The sequence below is a fragment of the Delphinus delphis genome, chromosome 16, assembly GCF_949987515.2.
Source record: "Delphinus delphis chromosome 16, mDelDel1.2, whole genome shotgun sequence".
Taxonomy (NCBI): Eukaryota; Metazoa; Chordata; class Mammalia; order Artiodactyla; family Delphinidae; genus Delphinus; species Delphinus delphis.
In genome coordinates, this window is record NC_082698.1 from 58218229 (window position 1) to 58232812 (window position 14584).

General features: G+C 36.8%; 1 protein-coding gene across 4 annotated transcripts in view; it reads right to left on the reverse strand.

Moving 5' to 3' along the window:
* The window catches only part of ADK (adenosine kinase), a 486415-nt gene that overhangs the window by 70405 nt on the left and 401426 nt on the right, over positions 1–14584 (reverse strand). For all 4 annotated transcript variants that reach the window (XM_060034751.1, XM_060034754.1, XM_060034753.1 and 1 more), the window contains one exon: positions 8862–8976. In XM_060034751.1, coding sequence (XP_059890734.1) covers positions 8862–8976 — 115 coding nt within the window. The remainder of the gene's footprint in view (positions 1–8861; positions 8977–14584) is intronic.

Sequence of the window (14584 nt, forward strand, 5' to 3'; positions counted from 1 at the left end):
AGTAGCCCTGGCTCACTGCAACTAGAGAAAGTCGTTCAGGCAGCAATGAAGACCCAACGCAGCCAAAAAAAAAAAAAAAAAAGACTTCAACAAAAGAAGATATACAAATGTTAAGAAGCAGGTGAAAAGGTGTCCCACCTCATTACAATAGGAAAATTCCAGTTAAAAGCACAATGAGATACTAGTACATACTCACCAGAATGACAAAACTAAAAAGGTGGATAGCAGCAAACGCTGGTGAAGTTGTGGGGGGGAAAAGCCATTCTATATGCTACTGGTGGGAGTATAAACTGGTACCATCACTTTGGAAAACTGGAACTGAAAAACGGAACCCTTCTGAATTATAACTATGGTGGTGGTTACATAAATGTATGCATTTGTCAAAACACAGAGAACCTGACACCATAAAGAGTGAATTTTAATTATTAAAAAAACCAACACAGATATGAAAGGAAACCAAAATGGAATACAAACTCTAACAAATGAATATAACTGCATTACAAATAAATAATGTAACCACATGAAGTGGACAGAATAAAAGAACTAACAAAGTTACTTTTGGATAACAGTATTTTGACTAGATACTGTAGGGCCAAAGACAAAAAGGACTATAATCTAACACTGTACATTAAGGAAATATGTTTCATACAAGGGTATGGGTAAGCAATTCAAAACTACTTTAAGACAGAGCAAATAGTAAATGTATCTTACATAATGAAAACCAGAACTTCAATGTCAGAGGAAGTTATAAATAAGGAAAGGGAGAAGGCTAGAATGAACTCTCCTGTTGGACTGGAATCAAAGGTATCAGTTTGAACTCATGGAATTTAAATATATAAATGGACAGATAGATATAGGAATAAATATAGATAGGTATAGATTCATGAGTTGTTATACATACATATATTGCCAATCTGTTTGTAAGAGGGCCTAGAAGCAATGATTCTCAAGTAGCAATGAACATATCTAGCACCCAGATCTGGGTTTCTAAATACCATTTGCTAATAAAAGGAACTGGGGTTATTTGAAGAAGTAGTCGATTCTTGGACCGAGGTAGGTAAATACAAGAGCCTAGAGCATCTTATGTTGTCAAAAGTAAGGTACTGCTTAAAAAATTATGGGGACAGATCAAGATAAAAAGTCTATATACTGGGTGATTCTATTTTAAAAAGAAGCACAACAAATTGTTAGCAGCAGAAGCCAAAATAATAAGTACATTTGGTGGGGGGTAATGATTAGGAGGGGAGCACAAGAGGTGGCTTCTAAAGTGCTAGAAGTGTTCTATTACTTGATCTGGTGGTAGTTGGCACAGGTGTGTTGACATAGTGAAAATCTGTACCAATTTTGTATCCATACTATATTTCAAAATAAACCATACAAAATATTCTATATTTTGATTATGGTGGTTACACGTTATTTGGTAAAATATATCTGCATTTTACTATATGTAATCTATACCTCAATAAATCTGAATAAGGGTCCTTCCAAAAATAAATGCTATAATAAGGCTAACATTTGCCTAGTGTAGGCTGTCTCCCATTTTGCTTTCTAGCTTTGATAGAAAGGTGGGAGTTGAAAGAAGTCTCATTTCTTGACAGGCATGAGATCACTAAACCACACATACCATGCCCCAAAGATATTACTTTGTCAGGAATGTGACAGTTCCATATATGTCCTTCTAAATTATGTTCGACCTCTTGGATAATTAAAGGACTTTGTCTTTTATGGTTACAAAAATCTAAAAATGGAACATGAGTTAATAACTTACTTGTTTATATTCATAGTTACGAAATATTGATATATATTCTGTAAAACCTCATCTGGTAAGAACTTTTTTCTATGAATGCCATACATAGACACTCTGAAAGAATGCTACTTAATTTGTTCCATCCACGCCATTACCAACCTATGCCAACAAGAACATGATTTAAAATTGGTTTGGCTGCAGTAGAGATAACATTTTCAAAGTGATTTATAATAATATTTTGTAGCAGTAGGAGTTGTGATGATGTGCTGACATTATTCTTCCAGCTGCTGAGATTGTTTTCCTTCAGAGTTTGCATTTTCTTTTGCACACCTTCTGTGCATTATGCCTACCAGAATTGCAAATCACACTGATCTTTTCTTAGAGAGTAATGGACAGCACTGAGTGTTTTCAAAGAACATGACAATTTAACTAGCAAATGGGGTGACAAGTTTAAGGACTCAAGAACATGAAGGCAAGAAACTTCAATAACCCTATTTACCCCATAATGAAATGACAAAGGACACTACAATGTGACTACCTCAAATTACAAGCATGCCAGACGCAGGAGACAATTTAAAGTAGTATGTAGGGCTTCCCTGGTGGCGCAGTGGTTAAGAATCCCCCTGCCAATGCAGGGGACATGGGTTCAAGCCCTGGTCTGGGAAGATCCCACATGCCGCAGAGTATCTAAGTCCGTGTGCCACAACTACTGAGCCTGCGCTCTAGAGCCCCCAAGCCACAACTACTGAGCTTGCATGCCACAACTACTGAAGCTCGTGCACCTAGAGCCCATGCTCTGCAACAAGAGAAACCACTGCAATGAGAAGCCCCTGCACTGCAATGAAGAGTAGCCCCCGCTCACCACAACTAGAGAAAGCCCACGTGCAGCAACAAAGACCCAATGCAGTCAAAAATAAATAAATAAAATAAATAAAAAATAAAAAAAAATAAAGTAGTATGTAGATTGCTTGTTATTGTGGATGGGTCCTCGTTACTTTGTGATTTATTGAGAAAGAGAAGCATTCAAAAAGGCCTGACTTATTGAAGTACTAGATGCTTAGCTGCTAAAAGGTTTTGTTTCCATTATCCCATAGGATCATAGAACTTGCAGCAACATTATTAAATCACCTAATCCAATGGTTCTCAACGTGAGAGATGGAGCATAGACAGCACTGCTATATCACCTCAGGGAGCTTTTTCAACAAATACACAATCCTACACTCCCCTCCCCTCAGACTCTATCACCCCCATTCTTAGACATCTTCTTGAGGATGTATATTCTAACTCCTCACAGGGATGTATCAGGTTGAGGGGAAGGTGTTTTTATGAAGGAAGGGCTCTATTTACCAAAAGCCCATTAGGTGATTCTAATATAACAGCACCAGTCTTCCAGGTGAAAACCTCTGAGCTAGTCTGTTTTTTCTGTCTGAGCAAAATTACAATTCAAACAGCCCAGAAAGCACTCTGAAATTATTCAGAAAAGTCTACAGTTTATTCTTCAGTGGACCTATTTTATTGTCTCGTAACAGCCACTGTGTAAAATGCATTATTTTCAATTTAGAACAAAAGTCCTATTGCTTCCTCCAATTTTTAGTGATAAATTTAGTACGGAAACTTGGAGAAATTTAAACTTCCTATAAGGACATATATATGTATATGTATATATATTTACACATATGTATGTAGAAAATCTGTATTTTTTTCACTACAGTCCTTATCATAGTAAGATGTTAATATATGAAGACCTTATTAGCAGCTGCTTTCCAGTAGGTAATCTGTAGTATTAGTTTTTCTAAAGTTTATAGAGACAGAAACGATTTCCCTAACCTGACTCCCATTCCTCTAACAGGTTAGTCAACATTAAAAGGATCAAAATGGATAGAATCATCTTTTCCTTCCTGCCCTTCATCCCTAGTCTCTTACTCATTACTTTCCAGTCCCCCTCAGGTCCCCTCACCCCGCCAAAAGCTCAGAACTCAATTATCCTGTAAGCAAGGAACCAGTGATGTGACAAAACCTCTGGGCTGGTATGTGACAAAACCTCTGGGCTGCAAGGATAGAGGATGGATACCCAAATGAAATAGAGGTGACCAAAAAAAATAGGGTAAGTGGAAAAGGCTTTAGATTCACAAGCAATTCATAGGAGAGAAATTCAAAGAATTACATTTATAAAATAAGAGAAAGTAGTTTACAGACTCTGTATCTCAAAAGGAGAAAGGTCTCTAGAATTAAATACCAAGGAAACTAATTTTGTTACATTATTGCTAAATGTCACAAACTTAGCAGTGATCATTTAAAAGTACTCTACAGAGTGAGGTTTAAGGAACTAAAACACTAATTCCTAATTAGTGTTTTAATAAGTGTGGTAGCACTGCCTTGTGCCGTTCTGGAATGTCACTTATGGTAAATTAAGGGACACATTCCTTCCCCATCTTCCATTAGTATTTTATGCTAGGAGGTGGGAAAAAGCTGATCCATATTCAAGAGGAAAGGAGGAAAAACAATAACAAATTGGCATCTCTTCTGTGAATTGCCCCACAGGCCAAGCATTTTTATGTTCTTAATCATTATTAAATGACTTAACATGACACCCAGAGCCTGGCGAATGATTGCATCCTGACATGAGAACGAATTACAAATGAAATGAAAGATCAAGCCGTATTAGAGGATTGCCTCTGGGAAATGAAAATCTTTAATTCTCTTTTATTATTGACATTTATTTGGCTGCCATGAATAACAACATAGCAAAGAGATTCAGCTATGCTTGTGCATTGAATAGCTTATCCCAGGGCTCAAAACTGCATTAACATTTATCATGTTTGCTTTTGTAGCTGACACCGCTGAACAGATTCTCTATCCATCTTGTATTTATCATGCATTGCAGATATAGTGCATCCTCTAATTTAAGTTCATTTTCATATAGTAGGAACAGCAAAGATTAGCCAGCGTCTTTCCGCAAATAAATTCCTGCTGGTAAGCATCCCTAAGAATGGTTTAATAGATTTAATAAAGAACAAAATGAGTTGACAAGGAAATTCAGTCACAGGAAGGGGAAGCTAATTTTAAAGGTTTCAATTTTGGGAAAATTGTGCAAATTCACAATGAGGAAGACACTTGTACAATATGTAGATCTGGAATATATAAAGCCTTAAAATAAATGTCTCCATAAAGAGCAACAAATTGCATTTTATGAATCTGAAAGCAGTATAACAGTTCCTATAAGAAATCTGCATGTTTTTCACTTTTCCAAACAGTGTTTATTGCTAAGACAGGAACAGGCCACATACCATAGGAAGACGGCAATCCAGATAGTTATTATCAATGAAGGGATATCTTTTCATGACTTATTTCTTTTCTTTCTTGTACAAATTAACAACAACGTGGCTTTTCCTGTCACAACAATTAAAGATTATATACTACCTGGTGCCTTTGCTCACATGATCCTCTTTGACTGGACTGCCCTCCTTTTTTTTTTTTTCGCGGTACGCGGGCCTCTCACTGTTGTGGCCTCTCCCATTGCAGAGCACAGGCTCCGGACGCGCAGGCTCAGCGGCCATGGCTCACGGGCCCAGCCGCTCCGCGGCATGTGGGATCTTCCTGGACCGGGGCACGAACCCACGTCCCCCGCATTGGCAGGCAGACTCCCAACCACTGCGCCACCAGGGAAGCCCTGCCCTCTTTTCTTTAAATCCTTCCTAAAATTCAAGGCTTAGCAAGGATATCAATGAGTCTTGGGAAAAACCACTTAATATCTCTGAATTTTGTCTGAAAAATTACTTTTTACATTTCTTTCTGTTTTATATACTTTTAATTTTGGAGAATTTTAAACATATATAGAAGTGGAAGTAATAGCATAATGACCATCCCTCCATATATCCATGACATGGCTTCCACAATTATTTACTCATGACAAATCTCATTTCATCTATAACCCCACTTCACTATTTACCACTCACTGAATTATTTTGAAACATAATTTTTAAAGTAAATTTCTCAATCTTGCTTTTGACAATTCTAAAATAAGAAAGTTGAAATAAATTAACTGTAGGGTTCCTTCTCCCCACAATTTGACAATAATTTCTTTTTTCACCCATTTCAGGCTTATATATTTAATACAATAAAAAATTTACTCCATATTCACTATAACTTCTTTCTTCAAGCTTTACTGATCTCCTTCTTTGAGTCAATACAACCCATATACTCTGTACCAATAATTAAGAAATATAATTATACTTTGTCGTATTCATACTTCGATGTGTACCAATTTTATGTTCCAGTTAGATATTTAAGTCTATCTTAAATTTCAGTGTTCAGCAGAGTACTGAACAAACATAAAGGTAATAATTGCTACTGTTTATAATAATTATGAATTAACTTGGTTTTAATCCTAAGGGTTCAGAGAGTATTTAAAGTTTTGTATTTTGGCTTTAATAGTAGGCAGCATCATATTGACAATATTACTCATTTTAATCAATAAATGTTTACTAGATGAAATTCCTATTCTATTATTAAAATTATATATATATATATATATATATATATTTATTTTGGCTGCACTGGGTCTTAGTTGAGGTACATGGGATCTTTACTGCAGCATGCAGGATGTTTTTTTTTTTTTTAGTTGCGGCATGTGAACTCTTAGTTGCGGCATGCATGCGGGATATAGTTCCCCGAACAGGGATCGAACCTGGGCCCCCTGCATTGGGAACACGGAGTCTTACCCACTGGACCACCAGGGAAGTTCCCTCTATTCTATTTATGCGAGAGCTATAAAATAGATGGCCGAGTAAAAACAAAAGTGAGGTTTTGTTCTTGAAGTTTAAAACTAAGTAAGTAACTTTGTTTTTTTGGCGGTACGTAGGCCTCTCACAGTTGTGGCCTCTCCCGTTGCGGAGCACAGGGTCCAGACACGCAGGCTCAGCAGCCATGGCTCACGGGCCCAGCCGCTCCGCGGCATGTGGGATCTTCCCGGACCAGGGCACAAACCTGTGTCCCCTGCATCGGCAGGCGGACTCTCAATCACTGAGCCACCAGGGAAGCTCTAAGGAAATAACTTATTTCTGAATTCTGTTGCTTATAATCAGATAAATTTATTTTATTCAAGCACAGGTATTTGGTAAGTAAAATGTCTTTTTTTTTTCAAGAAAGACATTTTTAGACTGACAATATCTCCAAAATATCAAAGTAAATAAACTAAATCAATGTGGATTTACTCAACTGAATTTTAATAAATTAAGTTCTTGAAAATGAAATCTTTTCTACTGAGAGAAGATAGGTGTATTTGTTAAACAAAAACAATAAAAGGTATATTTTCACAGAAATATAACAAACAGTCCTAAAATTTGTAGGGAACCACAAAATACCCCGAATAGCCAAAACAATCTTGAGAAACAGAATAAGGCTGGAGGCATCACACTTCCTGATTTCAGACGATATTACAAAGATAGAGTAGTCAAAACAGAATAGTACTGCAGCATAAAAACAAACACATACATCAATGGAACAAAACAGAGAGCCCAGAAATAAACCCACACACGTATGGTCAATTAATTTATGACAAAATAGCCAGGAGTATACAATGGGGAAAGGATAGTCTCTTCAACAGATGGCGTTGGAAAAACCAGACGGCCATATGCAAAAGAAAGAAACTGAACCACTATCTTACAACATACATAAGCATCACCTCAAAATGGATGAAAGACTTGAAGGTAAGACTTGAAACCAAAAAACTCTTAGAAGGAAACAAAGGGGATAAGTCCTTGACATTGATCAACAATGATTTTTTTGGCTTGCACACCAAAAGCAAAGGCCAAAAAAGCAATAATAAACAAGTGGGAGTTCAAACTAAAAAACTTCTGTACAGCAAAGGAAACCATCAATAAAATGAAAAGGCAACCAATGGAATGGGAGAAAATATTTCCAAGTCATGTACCTGATAAGGGGTAAACATCCAAAATATATAAAGAACCCATACAACTCAATAGCAAAAAACCAAATAATCCAGTTAAAAAATGGGTAGAGGGGCTTCCCTGGTGGCGCAGTGGTTGAGAGTCCACCTGCCAATGCAGGGGACACGGGTTCGTGCCCCGGTCCGGGAAGATCCCACATGCCGCGGAGCGGCTGGGCCCGTGAACCATGGCCACTGAGCCTGCGCATCCGGAGCCTGTGCTCCACAACAGGAGAAGCCACAACAGTGAGAGGCCTGCGTACAGCAAAAAAAAAAAAAAAAGGGTAGAGGATCTGAATAGACATTTTTTCAAAAGAGGACAACAGATGGCCAACAGGTACATAAAAAGGTGTTGACCATAACTAATCATCAGGAAAATACAAATCAAAACCACACCGAGGTATCACCTCATACCTGTTAGAATGGTTGTCATCATAAAGACAGGAAATAAATGTTGGTAAGGACATGGAGAAAAGGGTACCCTTGTGCACTGTTGGTGGGAATGTAAATTGATGGAGCTGCTATGAAAAACAGTATGGAGGCTCCTCAGAATATTGTAAGTAGAACTACCATATGATACAGCAATTCTACTTCTGAGCAATTAGCCAAAGGAAACAAAAACACTAACCCAAAGAGATATCTGCACCCCTATGTTCGTTGCAGTATTATTTACAATAGTCAAGACATGGAAACAAACTAAGTGTCCACTGATAGACACTCAGGATGGACAGACTTCAGAATGGATAAAGAAAATGTGGTACACACACACACACACACACACACAAACACACACAAACACACACGCTGAAATGTTATTCAGCCATAAAAAAGGAAATGCTGCCATTTGAAACAATATGGATGAACATTCAGGGCACTATGCTAAGCAAAATAAGTCCGACATGGAAAGACAAACACTGTATGATATCTCTTATATGAAGAATTAAAAAAACCCCAACAAAACCAAAGTCATAGATACAGAGAACAGATTGGTGGATGCCAGAGGTGGGAATGGGGGTGGAGATGAGATGGGGTAAAAGACATGAAGGTGGTAAAAAAAAAAAAAAAAACTACATTGCTTTGAATAAATTAAAATAGAAAAAATATAGAATTTTGTTAGAATGATTAATCTCCATAATACTGGGTTTCTCCCACAGTTTCCACATGTACCTGTAGCCAGTATGGTGTCATCTCTCCCTTGAGTGAAAATCACGATTCGCTGCCTCTCTGAGTTCACCTTTGGAAGAGCCTGTGTCTTTTTGGCTATTTCTTTAATGTCGTCAGTCTATTAATAGAAAGAAGGAAAAAAATTCTCATAACCAATACAATAAACTAAAATTTTATTAGTAGATAAAGGATTTATCTTCTCATGTTCAAAGTAAGAAAGACCTGAAAATGTATTAAGAGTTATTATTTAAAAATTTTAACCACATACAGAAGTAAATAGAATAACAATCTTCAAGGAACCCACCATCAAGATGCAACAGTTTTAAATTTATGATGATGCTTATTTCATTTATATACCTTTATCCACCTGCCTTTCATATTATTCTGAAGCAAATCTCAGATACTAGTGTCACATGTAAATGCTTTAGTATGTATTTCTGAAAGGTAATGACTCAAACATAACCATATAACTATTATCATATTTTTAAAAATTAACATTTCTTTGATATCAACAAAAACACAGTTTTCAAATTTCCAATTAATGAGATTGTAAAAAGAGTAATATTAAATTATTTTAGAGGTTTACAGAGCATAATTATGCTGATTCTGGAAATAATGGTTACTATAATGCCAAATTTTTCAAAGAACTAAAATAAGAGAAAGAACTACTTTATTTATTTATTTTTTTCGGTACGCGGGCCTCTCACTGTTGTGGCCTCTCCCGTTGCGGAGCACAGGCTCCGGGCGCACAGGCTCAGCGGCCATGGCTCACGGGCCCAGCCGCTCAGCGGCATGTGGGATCTTCCCGGACCGGGTCACGAACTCGTGTCCCCTGCATCGTCAGGCGGACTCTCAGCCACTGCGCCACCAGGGAAGCCCAAGAACTACTTTTTTTAAAGATAAAGTTTTAAAAATTACAAATTAATTCTAGAAACCTTCATGCTATTTTGCATATCACATAGGCTGCGAAGTTTTACATCATAAATGTCTGTCTTGAAATCTAACTCTTGAGCTATGGGTTAGATATTCAGAATCATGTTTTCAACAATTTTAGATAACTTAAAAACCCATGTCTGAATTTAGTGGGCCTGTAAAATTGCCCATGGTTTGGGGTTTGTTGGTAGTTTACTCTATCACTGTGTAAAGTTTCAAACAGTTATGGAGAAATACCAGTGGGGAAATACCAGTGGGGAAATATATCTAAGAAATACCAGTGGGGAAATATATCTAAGAAAATAATTTAATTAGGATACAGGACAGAAGAATTTAGGTAAGTAAGGCAGACAAGTCACACTGGTTACAGACAACATCAGAAACCATGATTTTTTAAAAGTATGATGGTCATCAGTGAAATATTTGTATGCTGTTTATTCACAAAATACTTAAGAAATTCTGTATGATATATGAACCTAAGCTTCTCCTATACCTAACATCATGATTCCAGAGGACTGTTGTTTCTGAAAAGAATAGCCACTTGTGATTGGATAATGCTGCTGACCTTTCAAACAGGCTGACTATTCCACTTCTGGTTGCTTATTTTAGAAGAGAACTAAGCCTGAACTCTGATAACATGAGAAGAAATTCCCTCAGTTTGAGGGGAAAGACTATTAGAAATGACTGACGACAGTTGAAAGGACCCCACAAAATGCATGTCTTTTTTCTGTTTGTTTGTTTGTTTTTTAAATTTTTACTGGAGTATAGTTGATTTACAATGTTGTGTTAGTTTCAGGTGTACAGCAAAGTCAATCAGTTATATATACATACATATATCTTTTTAAAATTCTTTTCCCATATAGGCCATTACAGAGTATTGAGTAGAGTTCCCTGTGCTATACAATGGGTCCTTATTATTAGTTATTGCCAATGTCTTATGATAGTAATGTCTTCACTCTCTCAAATAAATGTATACTCTAAAAAATTACATATATTCTCTCAGTCTCCTTATCAAACACATATTTTACTGCTGTAGGATTTTTGCTTATGATTGGGTACAGTTCATCTTGAGTAAAGGTAAGAAGCAAACGCCAGAAAGATTCACTTTACCATCTTGGGGGCGGAATCTTATGCATGTACTGGATATTTTTTAAGTAGAGGTCCTTCTTTAAGGTGGTATAAGGAATAAATTAAGAGTGAGATTTGGTTGTCTTATACCAACGCTGTGAGAAGATATATTTTTTGTGGTAGTTTTGGTATCCTAATCAAAGAAATTTTTTTTATGTCAGATTAAATCTTATAAAAATGGCAATTCAAGATGGAAACAAACTTTTCAAATACAAAAGATAAATCTTTACAGAAAGGTTAAGCTATATTTTCTATTGATATTTGCATCAATATCCACCGTTCGTACAAAACCCCTTTGTCTCTCTTGGATCACTGTCAGTGTGCACCAAACCTAAATTTCTCACTATGCTTTGAAGAGTCATTGCTTTGCCCTCAACAGTTGATTCCCATCTCGTATAAAAACTTTTCTTAAAATCTCAATTTTGTCTTCCCAACAATGTATATATTTCGAGTTCTGTAGCCTCTCCTCCCCTATCCCCTGGTAGATTCTTCTCCCATATACCTGGGTTAACATATCTTAACAGAATGATGAAATTACAAGGGAGTATGACACAGCTGGATTTACTATTTGTGTGACCTCAAGGAGGTAAATATACCTCTCAGGCAGGTAAATAAACCTCCCTACAAAACTAAGACAATAATATTTGTGTTAAACGATGTTGGGAGTGAAGTATGCTAAAATCAGTGGGCAAAAGTCTGAAGAGAATCAGGATATTTGCATGGGCTCATAGTATCTCCCCCTAAGATACTTATTCATTATAAAAGGGAAAACAGAAATGGTATAGTGGAGAAAGTTGACAGACATCCCTTCACCCCAGTGATCACATTTAGCGATGCTAAAATTAGTGGGTAAAATAGGATATTTGCACAGCCTCAAAATATTGCCCCCAAGATATTTATTCACTACAGTGGGAAAACAGTAACTTCACAGAGGTTAAGTACCACCTTAACCCAGTGATCAAAGTTAACTTGGCCAACAGTAAGACACTGGGCTATCATTTACATCCCTGATGTGATGCACTGAGAAGGGTGATCTCTGTGGTATTTCTGCCCAAAATGCATGACCTCAATTTAATTATGAGAGAACATCAGACAAACCTAAATTGAGGGACATTCTACAAAACGACTGACAGGTACTCTTCAAAAGTATCAAATTCATGAACAAGGAACAAGTGACAAACTGTCTGATAGGAAGAGACTAAGACGATATGACAAATAAATGCAACCTGTAACCCTGGATTAGATTGTGGAACAGAAAAAGGAAATTAGAGGAAAAACTGGTAAAATCAGAATAAATTCTGTAGTTCAGTTACTGACCCTGTACAAATGTTAATTTCCTGACTTTGATTATTACATTCTGGTTATGTAAGATGTTAACATTAGGGGAAGCTGAGTGAAGGTATCTGGAAATTCTCTGTACTATTTTTGCAAACGTTCTAAATCTAAAATTGTTTCAAAATAAAAATGTTCTTTTGTGAGGATGAAAAAAGATAAGGTAAGTGAAAGAGCTTAATGCAATATTTAGAATATGCCAAGTACTTCATAAATATTAATTTATTTCCTCTATTTACCGTCATTTTAATACTTTCCAAAATTGTCAAAACCTAAGTTGCCTCAAAATCTCTAGAAAGGGCCCCAAGAGTTTTGAGTATTGAGAATTCAATTATGGTATCTAATAAGGGAGGACAAAGAGAAAAAAGGAAGGAGAAGTAGAAGAAAGCTCATACAATTTAGCTATGAGCCATGTATAAATAGCTATGAGCACTCTGAAGTACTCATTAAATCTTAACCACTCTAGGCAGTAGGTATTATTACTATATCCCTATTTCATAGATGTAGAAACCAAGAGCCGTGTATGTAGCTCTAAAGTACTCATTAAATCTTAACCACTCTAGGCAGTAGGCACTATTACTATATCCCCATTTTATAGATGAGGAAACTGAGTCACAGAGAGGTTAAGTAACTTCCTAAAGTCATAAGCATACTAAGAGGTGGAGTCAGGACTAGCACCCACAAAGTCTAACTCCAGGGATTATACTCTTCCATGTTATCCACAGATTATACTGCTTCTATGAATTCTGGCAATGTGCCTTCTGTTGTTGTAACCAAAAAACTAGAGCATGTTTATCCTAAATCATTTTATGCCACATTCATAAGTCATTGCTGATCCTGCATTTAAATATGAGATATATATATATATATATATATATATATATATATATATATATATATATATATATATTTTTTTTTTTTGGTGGTACGCAGGCCTCTCACTGTTGGATCTTTTTTATTAATTATTCTGGCATGTATTTTACTGTAGTGAATTTCACCTTCTGAATTTCCAGATATTTTTCATTTTCCAAGGTCACTGGAAATCTGATTTCCTCCTCCAGTACGTTAGAATGTGAGAACGAAAGAAGTGTAGTTTATATAGTAAAGAGTACCAGACTCAGAGAGCTGAGCTCTGATTCTGGCTCTATTGTCTGTTAGCTACATGACCTTGAACAACTCATGCAGCTTATTTTTTCTGTTCAACTGATATGGCAATACATGCCCTACCTACCCGAGCCACCAGGTTTGTATGAATATTAAATATATCGATGATACGTTAGAAAAGGTTTTATAAACTGTGAATCATTTCATAAATGTTCAATTATGCTTTTATTGTCACTGGTGATCACACACCTTAAATTTAGCACTGTTTTCCAAATTAAAAAATATATTCTCGGGACTTCCCTGGTGGCGCAGTGGTTAAGAATCCACCTGCCAATGCAGGGGACACGGGTTCGAGCCCTGGTCCGGGAAGATCCCACATGTCGTGGAGCTACTAAGCCCATGCGCCACAACTACTGAGCCTACGCTCTAGAGCCCACGAGCCACAACTACTGAAGCCCTCGCGCCTACAGCCCATGCTCTGCAACAAGAGAAGCCACTGCAATGAGAAGCCCGCACACCACAACGAAGAGTAGCCCCTGCTTGCTGCAACTAGACAAAGCCTGTGCGCAGCAACAAAGACCCAACACAAGCAAAACTAAAAAAAAAAACCAAAACAGAATATATTCTCTTCATTCCATTTTTAACAAGTTGATGATACAAATATTAAACAATACTGTCACAATCTACCTACTCTTATAGAATACCAATTGTGGTGTCTGCATACATTGCCTCACTTAACCACAGCGTATTCTGCTTTGTTTCCGAAATAGGAACTCCTATAATAATTACGGGGTTCATATGATGTGTCAGCTTCCATCCTGTCTCATACTACCTCCTCCTCACTCACTCCGTTCCAGTCACACTGGCCTCCTGTCAGTTCCTGGAGTACACAGTACATTATGCTCTTTTGTGTCTGTGGGCCTATGTACTCTTGTTCCCTCTGTTTCAAATTTGTTTCCCTATTGTTTGTTTGTTTTGCTTTTTTCTGTCATAGCTAGATATTTGTATTTTTCAAGTTTTCAAAGTGTTAGGCAGAAAGTCAGTGCTCAGCAAATATTTGTTGAATGAGTAAGTGATTAAATGAAGAGAATTTGAAGACTATCGTATCTCTTTCTGTTAATCTAGTGTTTTAAAACTGTTGTCATTTGGGACTCAGTCACCTAAGGAAGCAGCATTGTACTCTCTTAGCCAGCATGACCTGACTTAGTGTCTTATTTCCAGAAACTCTT